We start from the raw sequence: 27,028 nt of genomic DNA on the forward strand, positions 1-27,028 counted from the left end.
GTTAAACCCTTTAAATGAAAATGTTTGATTACCGCTCTGAACTCGTTTTTTTTTTCATTTTTCTTAACGAACAATTTTTTTTTCAATTGGTTATAAAAACACCTAACCTCAGAAGATGTGGACTGTGACTGCACCATATATCTAGTCGGGAGTGGTGCTGACTGAAAACAGATGATTTGGAGCGATTCTCGCCTCATCTGTTGGTCATTCTAAGGACTTATTGAACTACCCTCGTATCTTTTCGTCCCCGTTAATAATTAGGCTAACTTCATTTAGCTAAGTTTTCAGGAGGAATAAATAACGTATTATTTTTCGAAACATTTCCAACGAATTCAAAACTACAGCATTTTATATTATAGTTTGTGATGTAATTTAGGCTTCTATAACTTTCAAAACAAGAAATTGAAAAAAAATTATTTATTTGTAACATTCTACGTGTTTACTAAACTTCATACGAAATGAAGTTAGCCTAATTCTTAACGGTAACGAAAAGATAGCCTTTCCTTCATAGAACCCATCGATATTTTTTAATTTAATACAATTTTGAGAAAGAGCTAATTATATTATTTTTATAAATTATTGATACAATATAGGTACAATATCGTACCAATAATTTATTTAAATAATAATATAATAACACACAACTCCAAAGTAAAAAACATAGATTGTTGTTACCGCATATTTCTTTAATATATTGATGTCATACTTACTGGAGAATTATAAATAATCTGCTTGATTTATACTATATACTCAGCAATATCTTAATTACTTTAAAAAATAAATAGTACTCGCTTTAATAAACGTATTTTCAGATTTTCACTGTTCATTTCTACCGCTAGAAAGGAGAATGGTAGCGAGAAACCTCCCATACAGTTGAGGATTTTGAAGAAATGGTTATTAGAATCGTTTTCATCACCCACGCAAACCCTTTACAATGTTTTTTAGCGAATTTTCTTATTTTTAAGCCACTTACCCCTTGTTTCAACCCCTAATTCAGGGGTTCATGGTACCGTAAAAATTTTTCCCTAATCTGCATTACATTTACTACAATTAAAAAAAAATGGTATCTATATCATGACTTTCCTTTGAGATTCAGCTAAAAGTCCCTAGGGCTAAATGCCCTCTAAAAAATAAAGTCTAAGGGACAGGATAATACAAGGTCATTACTAATTTATACAAGCACTGATCGGTAATATACTTCATTAGTCTTATAACTAAATCCATAAACTAACTAAAATAAATAGAGTCTACCTCATAGTTTGTAACAGATCAGCCCGTTTAGAATTGATCACCGGGTTCGGGCCGGATTCCGGCAGGGTTGCCCTGCTTGTATCCGGAATCAGGTCAGGCTGCCCGGTCAGATTCTGGTTGGTTTCGTCACGCTGCGCTGGTCGGATCCCGGTCGGGTTACCCGGTCGGATCCTGGATACAAATAGGGTAACCTGGTCGGAATCCGACCGGTTTTTGACTGGGCTCCGCGATCGCATTTTACTGGAGCTTTTTTACCACAGCAAACATATTTTACCAACTGGTAGAAATAAGAAACTTTGTCAGCACTTATTTCCACCAGTAAAAAGATGTTGCAATTTCAATTTAAGAACTGTATTCAAAATAATAAATGTATTAACTACAAACATTAATACAATGTAAGTACTAAAATATAGGTTATGATTTTTGAAGTTTCTGTAAGAAATTCAAGTTATTCAAGTAATTCAAGTTAGTTTTAGGGGTTTCACGTGACATCCTAACCTATGAAACCGGTTTAGAAAATTGATTTAACATTAGCGTTGAAGAATATTAATAATGCTTACTTATTTACAAAAAAATTCACTCACCTTTATAAATAATCCGCTTGCTCCAGAAAATTGGATACAATTTTGTGAAATTTAACAAATTTCTTAACGGATAACCTGGTGTCAACTGACGTTCTACTGCGTTTTTAGCATTAAAGACTCCGGAAGTCGCCGAATCGGCATTACGTGAAAGCAGGATAACGTCAAAACCTCGCACGGGCAAAGTTATTTCTCTTCTTATTACGTTTTTTGGTTATTCAAGATAATATATAAAAGCATTAAAAATAAGCAAAAATCGTATCACCAAAAAATAAGTATAATTGCACTGGGAAACTATGTTTGAAAATAAAAAAGAAGTTGGTCAACGATTTCGCAGTCACGGCAAGCCTGGAAACCGCAGAACCAAAAGTGGGAGACCATATAATTAAAATTAGTTTAATTTTTCTTTCATAATTGATAAAAAAACGCACAGTTTTTTATTCTATTTTTTACGATTAAAACAGAAACCACGCGCTTTGTCAATATATTAGTCGAAAATAACTTTTAGACTTTTTTGGGTCGAACAACCAGAGAACAACTTTTGTGAATTCATTCTCTCATATCTTGTGTCATTTTAACAAAATTTTAATTTTTTAATTTGTAATGTTATTTATAACGATTGAAATAGAAACTACCTATCATATTAAAAAAAAACCATTAATAACAATTTTTTTCTCTACTTTCGGAAAAAAGATGTTATGTAATTGTTTTTTCTCAGCTTGCGTCGTGTGTCGAAAAATTTAATTTGTCTATTCTTAATATTTTTTTGTAAATAAAACAAGAACTATGTGTCCTATAAAAAACAGATAAATAACAAATGTTTAGATATTTTTTGGGTGCACAATGTTTGTTTAATCTTTTTTTTTTCTTATCTTGCATAGTTTGACCGCAAAATGCAATCTTTCATTTTTGGTTATTTTTTGTGCGGTCAAAATTTGCATTTTCAATTTTTCGAAAAATTGTATAAAGTTGTTATGATAATCTTGTGGGGCTATCGAAAATGAACATTTTTCTTCTCTAATCCTTTTTTCATTTCGTGCGTTATTTGGCTTAAAATGTTCATCTTCCTGTGTTTTTTGGAATTTCGAATCTTGAAAAAAAGTGTTTTCAAAAGTATTCAAAATGCGCTCACTTTTTGAATTTATATCCAAAATGGCTGGCTAAAAGCTTGACCTTTAGTTTAAGGCACTAAAAGAGTGTACTAAAGGCAGACCTTATAGATTAATTTTTGAAAAAATTATCTTTTTCACAGACAGACAGAAATACATACAGACAGACACATTCGTCGAAACCTATTTTTTAGATACAGTGGATCTCAAAACGTGGATATTTGACAAAAACTGGGGTGGGAAGCAAATTTTACACAAAGTTAATACCTTCTCTGATGAGTATGTAAAAATGAATTCATTTGTCAGGAATTATTTTTTGATAGTTCTGCTTTTGGTTTTAATCATAAAAATAGCATTAAAACATTAAAAAATTTACTTTTTTAAACCCCACTCACGAAAAGAAAAAGAAATTGAAAGACAAAGTTGTGATGAGAATGTGCCCATGCAGCTGGCAGATTTTTGTTTGGTCTTTAATGATGTTTTTCACGAATAAAGCAAAAACTGAACATCCCACCAAAAAGTGATTTGTAACAAATGTGTAGATCTTTTTCAAATTCACAATTTGTGTCTATTCATCTTTTACCGTATTTTGCATAGTTTGACCGAAAAATGTAATTTTTGTATTTTCCATTATTTTTTATGCTGTCAAAATTTGAATTTTCGATTTTTCAAGAAAATTTAAAATTTTGTTAGGATAATCTTGTAGGGAATTCAAAAAGCAACCTTTTTCTTTTCTTGACTTTTTTTCGTATCGTTTGTTATTTGGCTTAAAATGGTAATTTTCTTGTGTTTTTTGAAATTTTTTAAATGCTATAACTCTGGTAATTTTTGGTTTTATGAAAAAATTATGAAGATAAATTATTCGAGTTTTTGAATACTATAAACATCCGTACAGAAAAATTTTTATTTTGCAAAAAGTGGTCTCAAAAATATTCAAAATGCGCTCACTTTTTGAGTTTTTATCCAAAATGTCTGGCTAATGAACTTGACCTTTAGTTTAGGACACTAAAAGAATGTACCAAAGGCCAATCTAATAAAATGATTTTTTCAAAGGTTATCGTGCTTACAGGCAGATAGACATACATACATACAAACATACATACATAGATACATACATACGTACATGCAAACATACATACATAGATACATACATGCGTAAATACAAACATACATACATAGATACATACATACATATTCGTAAAAACCTGCTTTTCGGATTCAGGGGGTCTCGAAACGTGGTCATTTGACAAAAACTGGGTGGGGGGGGGGGTCAAATTTTCCACAAATTTAATATCTTCTTTGATGAGAATGTACAAAATTACCAAAGTTACAGCATTTACAAAATTGCAAAAAACAAACGAAAATGAAAATTTTATGCGAAACAATGGATGATATGAAAGAAACTTAAGGGAAGAAAAACGTTGCATTTTCAAGACCCTACAATATTATGGTAACCACTTTTTGAATTTTTATGAAAAATCGATAATTCAATTTTTGATTGCACAAAAAAATGAAAAATAAAACTTAAATTCTGCGGTCAAACTATGCAAGATTCGACAAAAGATGAATTGAACAAAACTGTGCACCCAAAAAAGATCTACAAATTTTTCATTATTCACTTTTTTATAGGACGCATAGTTTTTGTTTTATTCGTAAAAACAGCATTAAAAATAGATCAATCAAATTTTAAGAGAAACACAAGCTACGAAAAAAGAGGTACAATTTTTTTCACTCAAAAAAGATCTACAGATTCTTATTAATCATTTTTTAATATGGTGCGTAGTTTTTGTTTGAATCGTAAAAACTTAAATTGGCAATTAAAAAAATCAAATGTATGGAACAACAATCATGCAACGCACGAAAACACATAAATTGAACAAAAATTGTGCATTCATAAAAGGCTTAAAAATTTGTAATGGACTTGTTTTATATGAATACCTTAAAATATCTGGGAGCTTCTTTACGCTAGTATGCGTACTTTGGTTTAAATAATAAAAAATAACATTGAAAATTAACAAATTAAAATTATGGAAAAACGACACAAGTTGTAATAAAATGTTGGATAACAAAATTCTTTTTTTATATGATGCGCACTTTTTTCAATTGTAAAAACAAGGCAATAAAAATACATCTGTTTCAATATCAATGCATATTATGAATATTAATAATGTAAATTTATTTAAATTATACATTTTTCAGTATAGCTGAGAATCAAAATTAGTGCAAAATAAGGAATAAATATTAAAGTAATCGTGAAAAATAACATTTATACATTATTTTGCAATATCTTAATAAGCAGTCCCAGACCGAGATACAGAAATAAATATACTTTTCATTTGAAACGTGATGAGAATGTGTTCGTTGAGGCCAAACGAGCTTTGACAAAAGAGAATTCACAATTGCCCAATTAAAGTTGTCGATGCTGGTGTTGACCTTTAATTTTTAAATATATGTGAACAAATTAATTTACAATAGCGTCTTGATTTTTTTAAACTACAATATAAAACAGAAAGACAATAATTCTTTATTTGTAAAACTATCTTTAAATTACTGTAATTAACTATTTCTCTGAAAATTCGATTGTTTCTTGGTTAAAAATTTGTTTTTATTCAAAATTTAATTATTCTATTTTTGATTGAAAATCGCCCGTTTTAAGTTAAAAATTCAAGTATCTAGTTGATGATTCATGTATTTGATTGAAAAATCGTTCTTTTTTATAGAAAATTAAACTCATGTTGAGAAGAGGTTTTTTTTTTAATTCAACTGCTTTTAATTAAAAATTTAAACCTTTTCTGGTTGAAATATCAACTACTATATTTTATGTTTCGAATTGATCTTTTTTGTAATGAAAATTTAATCACTTGTTTGAAAGTTACACTTTTTTGTTAAAAATTAAATTTCTTTGCTGAAGATTCATCAATTCAATTGAAAGTTCATCTCTTTGGTTAAACATTAATTTTTTTAACTAAAAATTTAACTATTCAATCTTTGGTTCACAATTTATATTTTTTAGTTAAAATAGCATGTATTTTTTGGGAACATGGTCTTTTTGATGGAATTTAATCTTCGTGGTTAAAAATTCTCTTATTTTGTTGAAAACTTGACTATTCCAGTTGAAAATTCGTCATAATTTTGTTTCAAGATTCATTAGTTTGGCTGAAAATTAATTTTTTAATTGAAAATTTAACTATTGAAATTTTGTTTGAAAAATTAATTTCATTAATTAAAAATTGCTCTCTTTGGTTTAAAATTAAACTATTTTAGTTGAAAATTCATCACTTTTCTAAAAATGTAACCATTTATTGAAATTTATTTTTTACTCGTTTGAATATTATTTCTTTTTCACTCAAAATGTGGCTATACTAATTGAATAATCCATCAATTTAGTTAAAAAATTATTTCTTTGTCTGAACATAATTATTCAACCAAAAATTTTAATATTTAATGTTTCGTTTAAAATTGATATTTTTAGTTGTGTATTCAAGTATTTTGTTAAAAAATCGACTTTTTGGTATAAAATAATCTTCTTAGTTGAGAATTCATGCTTTTTTTAAGAATCAACTATTTCAGTTGAAGATTCGTCATTTTAGTTCGAAATACATCAGTTTGGTTGAAAATAAATTTTTTTGATTGAACATTTAAGTAATCCATTTTTGTTTGAAAGTTGATTTTTTTAGCTCAAACTTCAACTAGTGGATTGAACATTTTTTCTATTTTTTATGAAAATGTAACTATTTTTTTTCCGTTTTTTCTTTTTTGTTGAAAATTTTTGTTTCTTAACTGAAAATGTGAAATATATTCCAATTGAATATTCTATTATTTTAGTTGAAAATTTATCTTTTTAGTTGAACATTACTTTTTTAACTACTAATTTAACTATTCAATTCTATTTGTTAATTTATGCTTTTTAGTTGAAAATTCATGTATATTAAAGATTCATTATATTAATTAAAAATTAATCCTTTTTGTTCAAAGTTCAACTATTATACTTAAAGATTCATTATTATATAGTTGATAATTCATCAGTTTGGTTGAAAATTAATTTTTTATCTAGAAATTCAACCATGGTATCGTTGCTTCGAAATTGATCTATTTCAGTTTAAAATTCAAACCTTTGTTTAAAAATTTTTCTTTTTTAGTTGAAAAATGAAAACTTTGCTTTAAAAAGTCATGTCTTTTGATAAAAAATCATATTTTTGTTATAAAATTACTCTTCTTGTTTGAATCTTATACATTTAAATTTTTTTATTCCAGTTGAGTATTTATCATACAAGTTGAAAACTCATCACTTTGTTTACAATTTTATTTTAGCTGAAAATGGATCTCTTTTGGTTGAGCATTCAACTGTTTGGTTTAAAATTCATATCTTTTCTTAAAAAGTCGTATTTCCTGGTAGAAAATGAATCTTTTTGGTTAAAGATTCAACTATTTCGTTAAAAATTCATCTTCATTCTTCTGTTTAATTTTTTTCTTTGAGGTGTGCTTCTTAGGACAGTGAACCAGACAAATTTGTCTACCTGGTTCCTTTTACGGCCAAACCTATTTAATCTTTAGACTAATAGTTGCGTCACTCATTTTCATAAGGTATTGAACTTTTTTCACAAAGGATTCAGAGCACTGCGTTTCGAAATGAATTATAGTTTCCCCAAGGCAACGATTTCAAACTGACATCGATTAATTTTAGAATTAAAAATTTGCTATCTTTCTGTTTGTTTATGTTTTCTAAACTAAAACAGAAACTCATAATTTTTCTTTTAAATCAAGCAGACGAATTTTTAACAAATAAAGATTTTTTGGTCTTAAAAGAAACCAAAGTTCACCTAAATTATTCAAACTTCAATTTTTCCAACCAGAAAATATGAATTTTCAGCAAGAAAAATAATTTTCAACAAAGTAGTTCAACTCTTCCCATGCAGTTGAATTTTAGTTTAAAAAACATCAGTTTTCAAATAAGTAGTTCAACTTTAAACGAAAGAGATGAGTTCTCGACTTAAAATATGAATCTTTAAAAAGAAAATGATTTCTTAAGAAAGTGGTTCAAAGAAAAATTTTTAACAAAATAATTGAATCCTCTATCAGAGAAAATTAATTACCAACCAAATACCTGCAATTCAATCCAAGAAAGGTGAAATTTCTACGAAAACGATTAATTTTCAAATTGAAAAGACAAATTTTCAAGAAAATTGTTGATTTTTCATTTTTAAAAAAGTTAGATAACGTTTCAACGCCAAACTATGCATTTTAAATAACAAGTAATTGCTCTACGAAATAATTAATTTTTCAATCCAAATGCGAATATTCAATAAAAGCGTTGAATTTTCAACCAACAATACAAGCACATTATATGGGTTACCGCCAAGCCTTATTTCAAAAATTGCCTGATCAATTTTTCATTTTCCCTGAAAATTAACAATTAAAGACTAGTATCTTAAACTTATAACATTTTAAAATTTGAATGTTTTTTCATGAACGGTATAAAATAATTTCAAATCTATTTTGATTTACAGTTATTAAAGGTTTTAGAAATTCCCTGACGTTTGCAAAAATGTTTTCTTCTAAATCCCTGATATTTCCCTGGCAACAAAAATTCTCTAACTTTTTAAAAAATTGTTGGCGGCTAGTTTCGCTTTTCACTCACCAGGCTTCTTTTGCACGTAAATTTAAACCCATATTAAATTTCTGCATACAATTACTCCAGCGCGCGCAACTGTTGGTTCTCGCGCTTCGCGCTCGATAATATATTTATCTCGCGCTCCGCGCTCGGTCTTTGCATTACCCTCCACATTTGTGCACAGACCACAATGCGCAATTTTCTACATTCTTTGTTAAAAACTATTATATCAAATGTCTATTACCATGTTTTTTGTGTACCTCGGTCTGGTACTGCTTATTCTGATATTGCAAAATAATGATCACATTTTATTTTTTCTGATCCTAATAGGACCCTGCTGTGGTTGTTTAATCATTTTCCCTTTTCTTAAGTGAAGCTTAACACTTTTTTTTTTAATTTGTCATTAAAGAAGGTTCTCAAAGTACCTATGGCCTTGACGATTACATTCTCAATGCGATAATTGCGCTTCGCGCTTAACAGATAGGTTATACAGGCTCTAATTTTTTTAAATTTGGGCTAATCAAAAAATTCGGCTAGAATAGTTTTGAAATATATTTGCTATCTAGTGAAAATTTTGAATGAAATTTTTGGATCCAAAAAAAAATTTAATTTTTCTATTTTTTGAAAATTTTTTAAATTTTGAAAAGTATATAACTTTTATAATTTTCATCAAAACTAAAAATTTTAGTTGCTTAATTTGCAAGTCTTTTACCTATCTATAAAAAACTTTGACAAAAAATTTTATAATATTAAGAAGAAAAATTTGAAAATTTTTAAAATGCTATAATTTTTTTAATTTTGGGCTAATCGAAAAATTCGGCTAGATAGAAAAAGTTAGCGTGGCTACAAAATTCAGGTAACCATACATACAGACATACAGACAGACAGACACCGATGAAATTTTATGATTTTCGGATTCTGCGAGTGCTGAAACGTAAAGATCCGTTAAAAACCAGAGATCGAAAATTTGGACGATTACATTACATTCTCAGAAATGAGAATGTAAAAATTACGTACATTCCGTAGCATATCGTAACCAAAATCTCGAGCCCTGAACTGCTTCGTAATTTAAGTGCAGTTCCTTATTAAATAGTGGGTCTAAATCAACGTTTTGATTAATTTTGATTTTTGCTTACAAAATTTTGTTATATTCCTTAACTCCAAACTCACTCTAGAATTTATTTTTGCGTCAGGTGCTTGTGTCGAATATTGAAAGTGAACGTTGTCCAGGCTATGGATGTCCTCTTGCTCCACCAATCAACGAACCATTTGTTCCAGCACTACCTGGCCATACCCCAAGATGTGCAAAACCGGGTCAGACTTTTTGTGAAGTTTTGGATCACTATCCAGAGTAAGAAAGTTTTTATTTTACTTAACACAAACACTTTTCACGATTCTCCTCCAGTATCATTTTTAAAGGACTTGCCTTGGTGACAAAAAAGATTAGGAAAAACTACAACGGTTTAGGAAAATCACGTTTTTTATACACAAATGCAAAACCCTCATTTGGCCAATTAAAGATATCGAAAGTGGTTGATTCTGCAACGTGCACGAATGCTATGAGCAAAATCCCCAATATTGACAAGCAAAATTTTTTTACCCGTGAACAAAATTTGTTTCCATGGTTACAAAAATATTTTACTCACAGTGTGAACATATTGCTGGGTGGCTTGTAAGGAATAGGGAAATTTTAAACACTAAAATGTAATGTTACTTTTTTTTAGTTTTTCATAGTTGTTTTTCAAAAATCACGAATCTTCACAAATTTCTATTAAAATATAATTACAATTTTATATGTAACATTAGCATCGCATCAAATCATATCGCATCAAACATAAACATCACTACCTCAAATAGATAATCTTTTACTATTTTATATATAATTTTTATTTTCCTGAAACGCTATAATGTTTCGCAAACTCTTTTGCATTGTGTTCAATTCATACAACTTTTTTAGACATCTCGAAAAAGGTGCGAGAAAACTAAAAAAAATGTTGAGAATTTTCTAGAATGATAATAAAAAAATAACCAGGTAACAAGATTTTCCGAATTTTCCAAATTCGCAAAATTTGGGATTTTCTCGAAAACAGTTGGTATGTAATAGAGTAATTGAAAAAGATAATTTAAAGATATTTAGGAACATTTAATATTATAATTTAATTTTGTTATAATAACCGATAATAATGATAAATGAATTACTTAATTCAGTTTTTTATTAATATATTATACAGTATTTTTTAAAAGATAATTTCAACAACCCCTAACTAGAATGGTATTTGTCCAACCCAAACTAATCAGATATCAAGATTTTCGAGAATTTCAACAATTTTCGAATTTTTCACAAACGCTGAGAAATACTTGAAAACTGAAAAATTGAAAGGTTTTCTGAAGATGGATGATCCTCGTCTACTACAAACTGGACCGGTATGAATATTTTCAGCATTTTTAAAATTTGCGAAATTTCCAAAATTTTTGGATTTTCTCGGAAACGGTTCGAGATACTAGGAAACTGAAAACATGTTAAGGGTTTTCTAAAGTGGGTTGGTCCTCGTCAAGCTTGAACTAACCAGGTATCACTATTTTCAAATTTTCCAAAAAGTTTAGATTTTGCGAAAAGGGTGAGAGAAACATGAAAACTCAAAAAAATGTTTATGGTTTTCTTATCCTCCTCAATCTCGAGCGAACAAGGTACAACGAACCAAATCAAGTATCAAGATTGTTCAAATTCGTGAAATTTTGAATTTCGCGAAAACAGTTGGTGATAGCGATAATTGAGAAATGAGGTGCCAAGAATTGGTGCTCTTACTGCGAACCTCCAATTTTTCATTGAGTTAGGGGGATATTTTAAATTGCAATGGACTTTAGCAAATTTTAATAAGTATCAAGGATTTTAATGGATTTAAAAATATTTTCAAATGTTTCAAGTTACTTTAAGAGATTCGAACTGGTTTTCATATGTATTTCAATTAAATCTGAAGATATTTTAAAGATATCAAAGCAATTAAAAAATGTTTGATGTCTAAAGTTTATTTGTGCATAATTGCTATTTTATTGTATTATTAAATCCAGTATTGATTATCCTATTAAATTTTTCGATATAATAATTTTCTCTAATGAATTACATATGATCCTTGAAATCTTTTGAAATATCATGCAACATTTTACAATCTTTTGCAATATCATGGAGACATGCAATCTTGCAATCTAGCGTACACCAAAAATTCATTTTCTGAAGAAAAAAATGTGCAATTTACTTCAAAAATTATTTCTGTATGTTTTTTAGTTTCGTAGATGACCTGACTACTGACTACCTGACCTGACTACCTGACTATTCTTTTGTTATTAACTTAATAACAAATTATTATTCCTGGCTCTAAAATTTACCCTGTGTGAAGTATGTGGAATACAGAAATTAAAATATTTTTTTACCCAAGTGGGGCAGTTATAAATTGAAATGGGCAGTTCTAAAAGTCAAGATGGGTAGATGTAATATTTTTCTTCTATTCACGTTACAAAATTATATATGAAATTAAATATTCGAAGGAAATTTATATCATTGTTATCAATAAATCTCAACTAAGTTGATTTAAAATTACTAAAACATAACGAGCAATAAAGCCTTTCCGTAAACAAAAATTGGAAAGCAAAGACCTTTTTTTAGTTATGTATTTGTATACTGTCAGCTTGGGTAGTTCTAAATTTAGTCTGGGATATACCCTGATTTAATTTCAGGGACTTACAGCGATTTAAAGTTAGCATTTTGAAGTGATTTTAAGATAATGTTACTTTTCAACATTTAAGTCATCCGGAAATAGCTGCTAATTAAATGAAAATTTCAAAAACCTGTATCAGTATAGACAAAACATTGATATGTAACAATTAGCTTGTCCTATATTAGAAACAAAAAAAATCTGCGAGATTTTCACTATAATCCGTACAAAAATTGAGAAACACTTTATTCAATCAGATATCTATAATTAAATTCAAGTCTCTCTAAAAGCCTCGTTCTTTTCTTTTGTTCTGCATTATTCCTGACAGGTTCATGTAATGCAACATTGTGTCCTTTATCAAGATAGCCTTACGCTTCATAGCGAATTCTAACTAGAGGATTATTTACGACCTCCCCCTTCCTTTTAAAAGATGGTTCAACTTTTTCTCAGCTTCAAATAGAAACGGTTTCGATCTGATCTCAAACTGGTTCCTTGTGATGCGATTGTAAAACAGAATCCAACACAGTGAATCAGGAAGTTTGCATCGAATGGATCTTATCAAGATTTCCGTGCAAGTTTGAATTTATTGCAAGAGATTATGAAACTAGAGGATTCCGTAGAAAGTTTATTTGATTTATTCATCAATTTTTAGAGCGTATTATTAATTGTATTCTTCTCGTGAAATAAATACATTTTTATTTCTATTTCCGAGTTTATTTCTGAAAAATATGAACTAAAATTTTGTCTCGTGTCTTGAGCCTCGTTCCACTTTTCCGGCATTCGACTATTTCTATCTAAAACTAACGATTAATTTAGAGAAGAAATTACTTTCTCGAGACTATCAACTTCTAGATTACACTGGAGAACCGTTACGTAAGATAACTAGAAAGACGACCTCGTGATCATTTACCATGATCATGACCATGACGATGACCTTGGGTCAGACATACTCTATTTCTGCTATAATTATTTTCTCCGTTATACACAGGAAAAAAAGGACCTAATTTATGTCGAAAATTCTCCTTATTTTAAGGTTTCACAATAAGAAGCATAGCCAACCTGAAATTAAGAATTACATCTGAACATTAAATTAAGGGAATTAGATTTCTGAAATTCAGATCGGGACTATCTGAAATTCAGGGAGGCGCGACCTGAAATTCAGGTATGCTCGCTCTTCAGTTAAGAATATATGGATACTGAAAGCTAATGTAACCTTAAGTGCTTAAGTTAATACTTTATTCTTACTAAAATTAAGGGTAATATTCTAACTGAAATTAAGGCTAATATTCTAACTAAAATCCAGAAATTGCTCACGCCTTACCGACAGTCGTCAGCTTTTCTTATATAGTTATTCGTTTTATAAAATATACAATTTTGTTTCTAACTTGCAAGAAAATACAGGAATAGTAGGAAAAATGAAAAAAAACGGTATAAAGTTATAGGCAGGTGCGCGTCCAGTATCTGCGGAAAATTGCGTTTCGTAATGTATTGAAAGGACGCTCACGTTGCGAAGTAAAACGTTTTGAAATAATTAAATTATTTTGATGGGTTTAACAATACAAATATTGGCTGACAACTGGAACTGATTTTGCTGCGGCACTTTTTCAAATCAGTTTACTTTATTTCGGTAGAAAAATGCTAAATTCAGATTTATGATAAGTTAGTGATTTATTCTAGATAGTTTGCACACGTAAATTCAGTTACTTTCTTAATTCAAGTCAAATTTGAAATTAAGTCGAATCTAACTTTAAGTATTTATTTTTACTGTGTAGACCTTATGCTGTCGCTTCTTCAAGGTCAAACAAGGCCAATTTGAAAAAAATCGAAATTTTGTTTTTACTTTTTCAATCAGGAATACCTCGATTGGAAATGAACCAGTAGTTAAATGAAGGCCTGGCGGGGATTGGAGCCGCCAGGGTACTTTTTTTTGAAGACCTGGCGGCATTAGGCGGCTTTCTTGCCAGACGGAATCTTTTCCCAGTTATTGGCCTTCCATAAACTACGTTAACATTAACAACCAAATAGATGCATTTTCCATTTGCAATCCAAAAGTATGAATTTTTAACAACATAGTTGAATTTTCAACGAAAAATGATCACTTTAAAAAAATATTTTGATTTTTAACAAAATAGTTGAATCTTAGCATACGAAGATGCATTTTCAATCATATGGACGAAGTTTCAAACAAAAAATATTAAAATTCAATCAAATATTTGAATTTTGAAGATAAAAAGACAAATTTTTTATAATGCACCTGAATTTTCATGAAAAAAGTTCATTTTCAACCGAGAAAGATGACTATTCTACTATGAACGATGGATTTTCAACAAAAATGTAAAGTTTTTATGCTAAAAATTTCAATATTTTAGAAAATAGTATACTTTAAAAATCGAAAAATATGAACTTTTAACAAGATAGTTGAATTCTTAACTAATTCGTTGAACTTTCCATGAAGAAGAATGATTTTCTACTAAAAAAATATGTTTTAGTGGAATATACTAATTTTCTACTATAAAATTAAATGCTTAACACACAAGATTAATTTTTGACACCAACAAAGACGACTTTTTTACAAAATACATGAATTTTTTACCAAATAGTTAAATTTTTAACGTATGCAGTATACGGGATAAAGTTTTAACCAAAAATGGAATAGATAATTTTTCAGATAAAAAAATAACTGTAAGCAAAAAAAAACGAATCTTTAACAAAATTGTTCAATTTTCTACCAAAAATATTCATTTTCGACCAAGAAGATTAATATTCTACACAAAAAGACTTATTTTGAACAAAATACATGCATTTTCAACAAAATTATTTAACTTTAAAGCCAAAAAGAATTAACTATCTGCCAAAAGGTTAAATTTTCAACTTAAAATATGATTTTGCAATCAAAAAGTTTAATTTTCTAACAAATTCTTGAATATTTCGACCAAAAAGGTGAATTTTCTGCAAAACATTACATTTTCTAACATAAAAGTTCATTTAAAAGCAAATAGTTGAACTTTAAACTATAATTATGAATCGCGATAAAAAAGAAATTATTTTTCACAGAGCAGTGCAACTTCAGGTCAATTAATGGACTTTTCAACCGAAAAATACCAATTTTTAACAAAAAATGAAATAGTTTAGTTATCAGTTTGAAAAATTTATTTTGAACCAAACGTGAAATGAATTTTTGTGCAAATAGTCAAGTTTCCAAAAAAAGAGATGAATCTTCGGCTAGAAAAATGAATTTTTAACAAAGTGGTTGATTTTTTTACAAAAAATATGGCTTTTTAGCAATATACTTGCATTTTTCACAAAATAATTAAATTATCAACTAAAAGTAGATTCTTCAATCAAACGAGTTGAATTCTGAACCAGAAGTATAATGGTAGCCTGTACAATAAAGAAATTAACCTTCGACCAAAAATATTTTTTGAATTTTTTTACCGGGTTTAGGTTTTAAATCTTATCTAAGTTCTTAACGTTATTTCCTTTTATACCTCCTCTCTCTGGTGCAAACCTTAGTATTTTTCCCCCTTCTCCCAACCTGGTAACGTATAGTTGATGGAAAATACCACCAGGCCACTTTTTCTTTTAGGGCTACACGACTGAAATTAACCAAATATAATCAATAAAGGGTTGGGGGAGGGGTTCAAAAGTGCCTTGAAAATATATTTCTGATAGTGCAGTTTCTCGTTCCAATTCGATTAATTTTAATGTCTTTATCCGAATTTCTAAAATTTGGTTGACAAACATTCGAAAAGTTTCACAGCATTTAGAATCATGTTTAAAACCGAGAAAGCTTTATGGTCTCTAATATAAGAATTTTGTATTGAGATGCTCGAGCAACGGTAATACGAAGAAAGAAATTGTATTTTGGGCGTAGGTCATGAATTAAACATTCAAACTTCTCTAGTCCATATCTCTCAATTTGGAGAAAGTTGAAGAGCCCGGCACCGTTTTTGGACTCGCGGAAACCACTTTTATTTTATTGGCTTTTTTATTTTATGGTATCAGATTCTTGACAATAGAAAACTCAATTCTTAATTTTAAGATAGATTAAAAAAATTTGGTACACAATCGTATCTAGTTCCTCTAATTATTTTTTTATTAACATAGAAAGCAATATTATGCAAATTAAAAAAAATTCTCTGCGCCCTAAATATGCCCCTCTTGGCACAGTTTAAGAAATTTAAATTATGTGTTTGATGAATTAGTTATGGGAATAAGTTGATCTCTTGTGACAGCATCAAAAACCTTCCACCATAAATACATAATTACATATACATACGAAATTACACATATATATTATAATATATCTATTGCACTTTCTCTTTCATTCCCAGTTTTATTCACAATTATTTTTTTAGACACCTTATAAAGTTGCTGGTCGAAAAATGCACATTCGATTTCAAAGCAATCCTGAGGGACGAGGCACCTGTCAGTTTTAATTCATACAGGTGCGTGTTAATTAAAATCAGTTCAAGATTCCTGTCACCGGCATTTATCGACTCCTTTGAAGTTTAGCCCGGACACGAACCATTAAATGTCAGTAAATGTCGGTAACAGGAATCTTGAATTTCATTTAAAACTAAGAATGAAATGATTAATTTCTAATAATGGTAATAATTTTTAAGGAGAGATCCAGATTATCATCAAGGTTATGAATACCACAAGCCAGCAGTTCCTCAAATTTATTCTCCAACCCTGCCATTTCTTCAATCTCACTATAATTTTCGACAACCAGTTTATGGTCCACCATTTAACGGGACTTATCAAAGAAGGTATATTTTTTTTAATAAATTATAATTCTTAATAAATCCAATATATTTTAATTGTTTCGTATATTTTTTAGGAGCTTAACTTTTGGTCGGGTATATTTTTTAGGCCTTATGATTACTAGGCCATATATCGTTGGTGATTTTTATTCTGGGCCTTATTTTGAAGGTTTTTTTATCAGGGTAGTATTATAGACCTAATAGTTTTGGGTCTAATATTTTTTAGCCTTAATAATCTAGGAGCCAGGGGTAGACCTGTATGCCGTCGTAGGTCCTGTCGATTTCGATGTTGTCTTATGTAGAATTTTCCGCTGATTCCGAAAATCGAGGATGTTCCTTCGAGAAATGGGTCAATTTTGAGATAATCGCATTAAAAATTTTTTTAATTAATCAAGTAGCCCGCTTAGAATTTTATGATTTTTACTATTTTTCTTTCACCGTCGTCTGATGTATATGTTTACGAACAAAAAGTACCTCAGCCAGATTTCGATTGCTTTAATTGTTAATGCAGAAGATGATTAATCAAAGAGAAAATGTCAGAGGAATTGAAATGCACCTTTCTACATAAATATTAATCCGAAGACCAAAAGTTTGAAACAAAGGTGTTACTACTTGGCCAGACGGAACTTGTTTTAATATTTAAGTTTTCAATAAAAGTGAAAGATTTCGCAAATTCGACGATAATATAGATGACAAAAATCTAGACAAGGTATAAAGTGTCGTTTTTCTCGAAAAGAGTTGATTTTAATGAAAAATATTAAGGTACAAAACTTACTATTTTAACTGAGCACTATAAATTTATCTGAAGCTCTTCATTAAAATTTATTTATTTGCCAAGTTAATGCAAAAACTTAAATACATGAAATTTATTCCATGATATCATTGGTAATTATAAGTGAAATATTGAAACAAAAATTGGGTTAATAGTATGAAAAGGCACAAAAATATTTGTTTTCTAAAATTACGGAAAAAACAATTATTGTATAAACTAGGGGCAATTATGAAGTGAGTCTCGATCTCAGCTTCTATTTGTTGCTTCGTGTTTGGAACCATCTATTTTGGGCGTTATATTTTCGTCTTTATTCTTTGATGCATTTATTTACTTTGGATCTTACATTTTCTGTCTCATATTTTTGGGCCTTAAAGTTTATGACTTGTGGTTCATGACTTGCACACGGCGTATAGCTTAGTATTTTAAATCTTATTTTTTAGGCCTTAATTTTTTAGCCATACATTTTTGGGCTTTAATTTTAAGGCCCTTTTATTAGATCTCATATTTTGGGCCACTGCATGGGATCTCATATTTGTGGCCCTTAAGATTTATTAATTGTGGTTCGGTACTTACTTACATTTTGTTTGTAGCTTAATTTTTAGATCCTTATATTTTTGAGACATATATCGTTGTTCCGTGTTATTCTGGCCCTTACTTTTTATTTTTTTCTGGAATTATTTACTTTGGATCTTTTCTTTTAAGTCTTTTGTTTTTGAACCTTAACGTTTATGACTTGGGGTTCGGGACTTGCTTACAGTTTGTAATTTAGTCTTTGGATCCTAATTCTGTGGATTTTAAATTTTAGCTTTATATTATTGGGTTTCATTTTTGAGGTCGTATTTTTGGATTCTTATATTTTTGGCATTAAAGTATTAGATATTATATTGTTGGGCCTTAAGATTTATGACTTTTGGCTCAGTAGTTACATATATCCAGCCTTTAACTTAATTTTCGGGGCATTACATTTTAGATCTTATATTTTTGGTACTTATATTATTGATGCTTTTTATTCTGGACCTTATTTTTAAGGCTTTTTTCAGTCTTGTATTGTAGACCTTATAGTGTTGGGTCTTATTTATAATGGCTTGTGGTTCGAGACTTATGTACATATACGTTTTGTTACTCATTCTTTGGAACCATATTTTTTAGCCTTATATTATTCGGCATTATTTTTTCATAAATTTCTTTATTTCGATTTTTTTCGGGTTTTAAGTTTTTGAGTCTTATATTTTTTGGTTTTATTTTTGAAGACATCTGTTTGGGGTCTTAAATTTGTTGCCTTTAAGTATTGGATCATATATTTTTGGGCCTTAAGATTTATGACCTGTGGTTACTGGTTATGTAGCTTGGAACTTCATTTTGGGGCCTTATATTTTAGGTCTCATATTTCCAGGACTTTTATATTTGGGATGTGTGCCTTTAATCCGTTTAAAAAATGTTTTTTTCAATGTTCTGGGCCTTATTGTTATGAAGCTTGTATTTGTGGATCTTATGCTTTTTGAGCCTTACGGATTTGGACTTAGAGCTTGGAACTTAGGGCGTAAATAATAAAAATAAAAATGATTAATTTAAATATTTTAGATAATTGATGTGAATAATCTGAAACGCATTCATTGATTCTTCATGAAAATAAATTTTTATAGATTTCATCAGCCAAGATCGAAAAGAAATCCTTTTTTACCACCGAATCCATCGGTATTGGAACAGCAAGATTTCAGACAACAGTCTGATCATTACCAATATTTGCAGCCTTTTGAACCACTGAATCTGGACCAAAGCTTATGGACAAACAGGTATAATATAATTTTTAATTGAAATTAGATTTGATTAAATTTTTCTTTCGGCACAAAACGACTATTTTTTGCAAAAATTTCACTTGAAGCTCTAATATCTCAATCAAGATATAGAAGAAAGTCAAAAATGTGACGTTCATTTAATAGATTTGCACGTGAAAACGAAGTAGGCGTAGCATCGCGAACACGTCGTAAAAATCCTCTGCTGGAATTTACGAATAAAAAAAACGACCGAGCAAAAAGGCAAAACCAAAATGTAATTTCCATTTGTCCAACTGAGCCAAATTTTCTAACTCCTCGAGCTGCTCTCAACAATCAGGGTAACTGGATGTTTGTCGTCAATGTCGAGGAAATGGATAAAAAGTATTCTCAAGTCATCATGAGTGAAGTTTGCCAGTAAGTTAGATTTTAATTGATAAATTAGTTGAAGAACTTACTATCTTCTAATTCCATTTTGTAAATTTTCATTTTTTGTATGTAAATTCAACATGGGCTGAACCCTTTAAGGACATTGAAACGACTCGAGGTTTCGCTATGTACATAGTATATCAACGAGGCGCATTTTTAAATGTAACATTTCAACTGCATAATCTAAAGGTAATTTTACTCGCGGGAGCAGAGTCAGTTTTTCGAAAAATGTTTTTGTGATTTTTTTTTATAATTGAAAATTGAGCGTTCTTTTGCGTCTGGGAAATGGAACACGCCTGCTAACACTATATGCCGAGCTGCAGTCATTCTATCTAGTTTCAAGTCGAATAAAGACAAAAAACGAATAATACAATAATAAAAATGAATAATAATAACATATAATGATAATTTTTAGAAAAAATATAATATCCTCCTTTTTTCTGAAAGAAAGTTATTTTTTACTTACCACCAAACCAACTTAAAAATTATCTTTATATGTTATTATTATTTATTATAGTTTATTTTTATTTTCGTATAATTGAAGTAAAGAAAATAAATTAAATTAATCATTAATTTAATTAACAAATTAACTAAATGAGGGAAATTAAATGAAAGCTGACGTGTTGCATTTCACGCAGGCGCAAATAAAAACACTCAATCTTCAATTACAATAAAAAACAATCAGAACATTTTTCGGAAAAATCGCTCTGCTTCCAAGAGTAAAATTTCCTTTAGATTATGTTGTTCAAATATTTCATTTGACAGTACATCCTCGTATATGTATTATGTATGAGGTGGAAACTCAAGTCGTTTTAATCCCCTCAAGCGTTGTAGATGTCGGTTAATGTCGGTAACAGGGTTGAGGATTCCTCATTCTAACTTGTGGAATTATTTTTTTTTTCCATTTTAGAACTTTGAATTTTATACTTTATTGTAAAAAGGTAAAAAATCTTGTTGCCGATATTTACCGACATTTAGTGCGTTGTATGGTTCGTATCCATGCTAAAAAGGCTTCTAGAGAAGTATTTAAGATCCTTATTGTGGCGTGCGAACTATTTCCTCAAATTTAGAGTTTAATGTGCCATTTTCATAATGTGATTCTAAAAAAGGGTTTGTGTCCGTGCTAAACGATAAAACTTTACAACTTCCAGAATTAAGCAAGCAATGTGCTGCTCAGAATGTCAAAAAACAATTTGAATGTCAAAAATTTAAAAAGAAAAAAAGAGAAATTCTCAACAACATAAATGTAATGGTGAATATTTTTATCCAAAAAAAGGTTTTCGTTTTTAATCATAAACAGTGGAATCAACCCAAAAACTTTAGAGCTAAGAAGACAAGTTTTCTAAAAAACAATTGAATTTTCAAGCAAAAATATAAATTTTCAACCAAGAAGATTAATTTTCTAATGAAAAATAACACTCTTAACAAAATACATACATTTAAAAAAATGTGAATTTTCAACCGAGAAGAATTATTTTATACCAGACATGACAAACTTTTAACAAATTACAGAAAAGTTTGAGCAAACAGTCAAATTTTGAAATTTAAAAGATCAACTTTTAACTAAAAATGGAGTGGTTAAGTTTTAATTTAGAAAACTCAATTTTCTTTCAAAAAAAGATTTAAATATTAACCCAAAGAATTTTTAACATGTAAAGATGAATTATTAACAAAAAATGTAATATTTGATATTTCATTTAAAAAACATTGTAAGTTTAAGTCAAAAACGGTTGTCAATTTTCAATTCAAAATGAAAACCTTTTCATTTATATATATTAATTTTCAACAACCAAAATGGCTCATTTTTAACCATATAATTTGATTTTCATCAAAAGAAATGAATTTTAAGTGAAATGATGAATCTTCAACTATAAAATTGAATTTTTGACAAAGTAGTTGAACTTTCAGTCAAGGAGTTAAACTTTCAACTAAAACATATTAATTTTCCACCAAACAGATCAATTTTTAACTAAAAATTTGATTTTCTACCAAAAAGACAAATTTTCAACACAATAAATGTCCAACCAAAAGGAATAGTTTTCTACCACAAAAGACGAATTCTTAGCAAATGCATCTTCGACTAAAAAATTTAATTTTTAACAAAATAGTTCAACTTTTAATTCAGGAGTTTAATTTTCTACTTAAAAAGATACATTTTTAACAAAATATGTACTTGAATTCTTCACATAAACAGATCATTTTTCAATAAAACATTTCTATCTTTAACAAACAATCGATATTAATTTTCTGCCAAAAGGACGAATTAAATAAAAATCAACCAAAAGGAATAATTTTCTACAAAAAAAAAAGATTTTTAACAAAGTACATGAATTTTTAATTCTAGTGAAAAAAAAGTTCAAACTAAAACTTATTAGTTAACTTTTCAGTTGAACAGCATTAATTTTTAACAAAAAAACACATTTTCAACAAAATATTCATAAAGAAAGATTTTAGCTTTTAAAATAAAAACATTTGATTTTATCCAAAAAGATGACTTTTTAATAAAATGCTTGAATTTTCAGATAAAACAGATTAAAATATTTTTTAATTTATCTTGAATTAAAAAATTTATTTCCCACCAAAAAGACGAATTTTCAACAGAATAAATGTTCAATCAAGATAAATAACTTTTTACCAAGAAAAGGAATTCTTAACAAAATACATGAATGTGAACTAATAAAAATATACACTTCCCAACAAAAATGAAAGAGTTATCAAAGTATTTAAATATTCAACCAAAGAAATGAATTGGTAACCAGAAAATTATTGCTTTTCCGAAAAAAAGACGAATTTTTAACCAAATAAATTTCCAACTAAATGGCATCAATTTGACATTTCCACCATAAGAGACAAGTTTTTAACAAAACAGACGAATTTTCAATTAAGGAGGCAGATATATTTTGAACAAAAAATGTCAGTTAACTTTTCAGTTTGAAAAATTAATTTTCAACAAAGAAATACGTATTTTCAAAAAATAGTTCATTTTTCGACCAAAAGGGATCATTTTCTACCAAAAAAAGAAGATTTCTGACAAAAATACTTGGATTTTCAATTGTACTAAAAAAACATACATTTTTAACAAAAAGTGGAATAGTTAACTTTTCAGATAAACAAATTAATCCTTAACAACAACAAAACTTTTTTTTAGCAAAATGTTAAAATTCGCAAACTACAGAAATCAATTTGTAAGTGAGATGATGAATCTTCAACTAGAAAATTGAATTTGTAACAAAGTAGTTCAGCTTTTAATCAATACGTTGAATTTTCAATTTGAAAATATGAATTTTCAACAACAATAATTTTCAACCAAAGTAATTACATGAACTTTCAATTAAATTAAAAAAATGTCCACCGAAAATGGAATAGTTAACTCATTTTCAACAAAATAGTTAAATTTTCAACCGAATTGATGAATTCTCTACCAACAAAAAAAAAATTCTCAAATTGCTGAAATTTCAAGTCAAAAAGACATTTAGACATTAAAGTTTCACACTTATTTAATTAACAGAGTTTATGTTTTATGAGTACGTTCGTTCTCTAAATTAATAAAATCTGAGTAAGAGTAGCAGAAAGGGGGGATTTGAGAAAAACATAATACGTAATTTATGGATGAACTCTTATGTTTTTATTCATTTATTACTTTCCTGTAAATTTATGACAATATCTTACATAAGAAAATTGTTTACCCTCCACCCCCCCTCCATCTAGATAGGACAAAACATAAAATTGCCTCCCCTTTCTCCCACCACGCCAGACCTTACGTTATTTATGTACGGCTAAAGTTCTGAGCCGGTTATATTACTTTGAGAACGGTAACGAGAATGATAATATTAGCGAGAATATAACCGAGAAATAAATTCTCTGAGAATTTATAAGAATCTCAGAATTTATTTTAATTAATATAAAATCATATTCTTGCCTTAACTTTTCGATTGAAAATTCAACTCTGTTTTTGAAAGCTTGTCTTTTTTATTTTAAAGTTTACCTGCTTTAGCAGAAATTACATCTTTTCTTTTTTTGATAAAAATGCAACTGTTTGGTTAGAAACTAAGCTAATATACTATTTTCTTAAAAATTAACTATTTCGTAGAAAATTTACTTTTTGTCTAAAATTTATATTTTGGTGTTGAAAAATAAACTGACATGTTTTCTTGATGAAAGTTCAACTTATAAAAAACAATTTGTTTTTTATTACACATTCATCTGTTTTAGTACAAAATTGATCTTTTTTTGATAAAAATGCAACTATTTGGTAGAGAATTTAACTATTTTGTTAAAAATGCATCCTTTTTGGTTGAAAATATTCGTCTTTTTGTATTCAAAATTTAATTTTTTTCGTAAAAACTTATTTTTTTGTTACAAAAATTCAATTTTTGATGTTACTGAGTTAGCTGGAATCTTTTTTGGATGAAAACTCAACTTTTTTTGTAATAAAAAATTCTTCTGCTTTAAGATAAATTTCATATTTTTTGATAAAAATGCATCTATTTGCTAGAGAATTCAACAATTTTGTTGAAAAGTCATCCTTTTTGGTTGAAAATTCGTCTTTTTGGATTGAAAATTCAATTTTTTTTGTAGAAAATTATTTCTTGTTAAAAAATTCATAGTTTGATGGTGAAAACTTGACTAAAATCTTTTTAAATAGAAAATTTAACTATTTTGTTGAAAATGTATGTTTTTCATTTAAAACTTCATCTGTTATAGAAGAAATTAAATTTTTTGATGAAAATGCAACTTTTGGTTAAAAATCGTTCTTCTTTGCTTGATAATTCAACTAATTTGTTTAAAACATTTGGTTGAATCACTTTCTCAAGAAATCACTTCTTTTGTTAAAGATTTATATTTTAAGTTGAAAAGTTATCTCGTTGGTTAAAAGTTTAATTATCTGGTTATAAATTAATCATTTTTAATTGAAAACTCAAATACTTGGGTCCAAGTTAAACTGCATTGTGAAATTTTGTTTATTGAAGGCTTATGTCTGACTGAAAATTTTAATGTTTAGTGGAAAATACTTCTTTTTTTTTAGAATTCATTTTTTAACAGAAAATGCAACTTTTCCATTTTTTAAGATTGGTATTTTTTTTTAATTCGCGATTTTTGTTTGTAAAAAATGATTTTTTAGTTTAAAATTTACTTTTTTTGCGTAAAAATGCATCAGTTTCGTGGAAAATTAATTTCTTGTTGAACAGCCATATTTTTTGTTTGAAAATTGAATTTTTGTAAAGAAAATTTGTCTTCTTGTTTGAAGGTTCAATAATTTAGGTAAAATTTTATTTATTTTTTGAGTGAAAAATCTTTAATTGTTTGAAATTCGTCTTTTTGGGTTTACAATTATTTTCTTTTGTTTTATAAATTTCATTCTTTTTTTATTAAAATATAAACTGTGACACTTTTTCGTTGGCAATTTGTCTTGTTAGGTTGAATATTCAACTATTATGTTAAAAATTCCAGTATTTTGTGAAACAATTATCTTTTAAAATAGAAAAAACTTTTTTTTTGTTTGAAATAAATTAATTAATATAAAAATTAAAAAATGGTATATAAATCACCGTAATTCCTGAATTTGTCTGAGTTGGAAAATAATTTATATTCAAACGCTGATATAGCCTGAACAATAAAAATATTGTTAAAAATCATCAATTCTCTTAAATTCTTTTAAATTCTCCTGAATTCTGTTTTATTCTCGGTTATATAACCTGAACTTAAATTCTCGGGAATTTAAGAACTCTATGTACGGCCCCTAATGACCTGCAACAGCAAACATTTTTGGGAATTTAGCGCAAACACAACCCCTGAAATACTGTATGTCGGTATATCTTTGTAACAGGAATCTATTATTCTTTAGAAGTTTAGAATTTTTTCAAATAATTTTTTTCTCAAGTGTAATAATTTAGTCTTTTAATTTCAGAACTGATACGTGTAACGCTTTGTGCTCACTTCCAAATGGTTACACGAGCAGATGCGAGCAGCAATACGTGCAAAAAAGACTCTTGGCCCTCGAGGGAAGCGGCAACCGCTTATACACGGATGTTTTTTGGTTTCCACACGGTTGCATGTGCCAAGTCACGTCGAAGCCTGAAGGCTGACTTATTTTCTAAATAATTTTATTTAAAATCTACCGATGTAGAATTTTCATTTTTCAATTTACAATTCAAAAATCGATTCTTTGAGAGGTCAACATCTCGTAAAGTGAGGTGTACACTTGTAATCAACCTGAAATATCTGAAGTCACTTGAAGTTGCTTGAATTCATTTGAAGACACTTGAATTCTTCTGAGGAGTCTCTAGAAATCTCCGGAAATCAGTGAAATTTTCTAAAGTGATTTTGAAAGATCCTGAAGTTTCTTGAAGTCAGAAATAGGTGTACACCTGTTTAGTCGAGTTGTGGACCCTTCGCTATTTTTCAATAATCGTTAAATTTATTGAAATTTAAAATTGAAATTAAAAAATTAAATTCGATAATGTCTGCGATCTGTGATAGGCCGAAATTTCCGAAACCAATCGATTGGTTACGAAATAAACTGAATGGAATTTGAAATAATGTGCGAATGAAAGAAAGAGTGGTGTTATTGATGAATTTCTTTATTTGCATTTGAGTACTTGTAATTTTTATTGTAAAAGTAATTATATTAGGGTTCATTCATTAAATATTAATTATTCTTCATAAGATAAATGTCTTATTTTTTATATGAATTCCTCGCCCTTATCGAACTCGAATAGTAAATATTTAAAGAAATTCCAATTATTTTATTATATAATATTTTTATTAGTCTGTTAAATATGATCAATAATAAAATTCTGAGATTTTTAATATTCAGCTAATAGACAGTCAAATTTCACTCATGAAATTAGTCATAAAATATTAGGTTTACATTAAGAACTACCAAATTAGTTGCAATATTCTTACCAATGCTTTGAATACATTTATCTACGAGGGTAGTTCAATAAGTCCTTAGAATGAAGTATAAAAACAATTTTTTTGGGGTAAATTTTTTTTTATTTTTCAACATAATCTCCTTGGAGCTCTA

At 28.4% G+C, this 27,028-nt stretch overlaps 2 protein-coding genes across 2 annotated transcripts in view; one reads left to right on the top strand and one right to left on the bottom strand.

Moving 5' to 3' along the window:
* Positions 1–9,784, bottom strand: part of LOC117174243 (ester hydrolase C11orf54 homolog) — a 136,241-nt gene extending 126,457 nt beyond the window's left edge. Inside the window, exon 1 of the mRNA XM_033363150.1 lies at positions 9,689–9,784. The gene's annotated coding sequence lies outside the window, so the exon portion shown is untranslated. The remainder of the gene's footprint in view (positions 1–9,688) is intronic.
* Positions 1–26,610, top strand: part of LOC117174249 (protein spaetzle 5) — a 38,598-nt gene extending 11,988 nt beyond the window's left edge. The window contains exons 2-7 of the mRNA XM_033363163.1: positions 9,746–9,903; positions 16,621–16,710; positions 16,888–17,034; positions 19,444–19,593; positions 19,741–19,989; positions 25,910–26,610. Of these exons, the coding sequence (XP_033219054.1) occupies positions 9,746–9,903; positions 16,621–16,710; positions 16,888–17,034; positions 19,444–19,593; positions 19,741–19,989; positions 25,910–26,087 (972 nt within the window). The 3' untranslated portion in view covers positions 26,088–26,610. The remainder of the gene's footprint in view (positions 1–9,745; positions 9,904–16,620; positions 16,711–16,887; positions 17,035–19,443; positions 19,594–19,740; positions 19,990–25,909) is intronic.
* Positions 26,611–27,028: the final 418 nt, after the last annotated feature.

The sequence above is a fragment of the Belonocnema kinseyi genome, chromosome 1 (genome assembly GCF_010883055.1).
Source record: "Belonocnema kinseyi isolate 2016_QV_RU_SX_M_011 chromosome 1, B_treatae_v1, whole genome shotgun sequence".
Classification (NCBI taxonomy): domain Eukaryota; kingdom Metazoa; phylum Arthropoda; class Insecta; order Hymenoptera; family Cynipidae; genus Belonocnema; species Belonocnema kinseyi.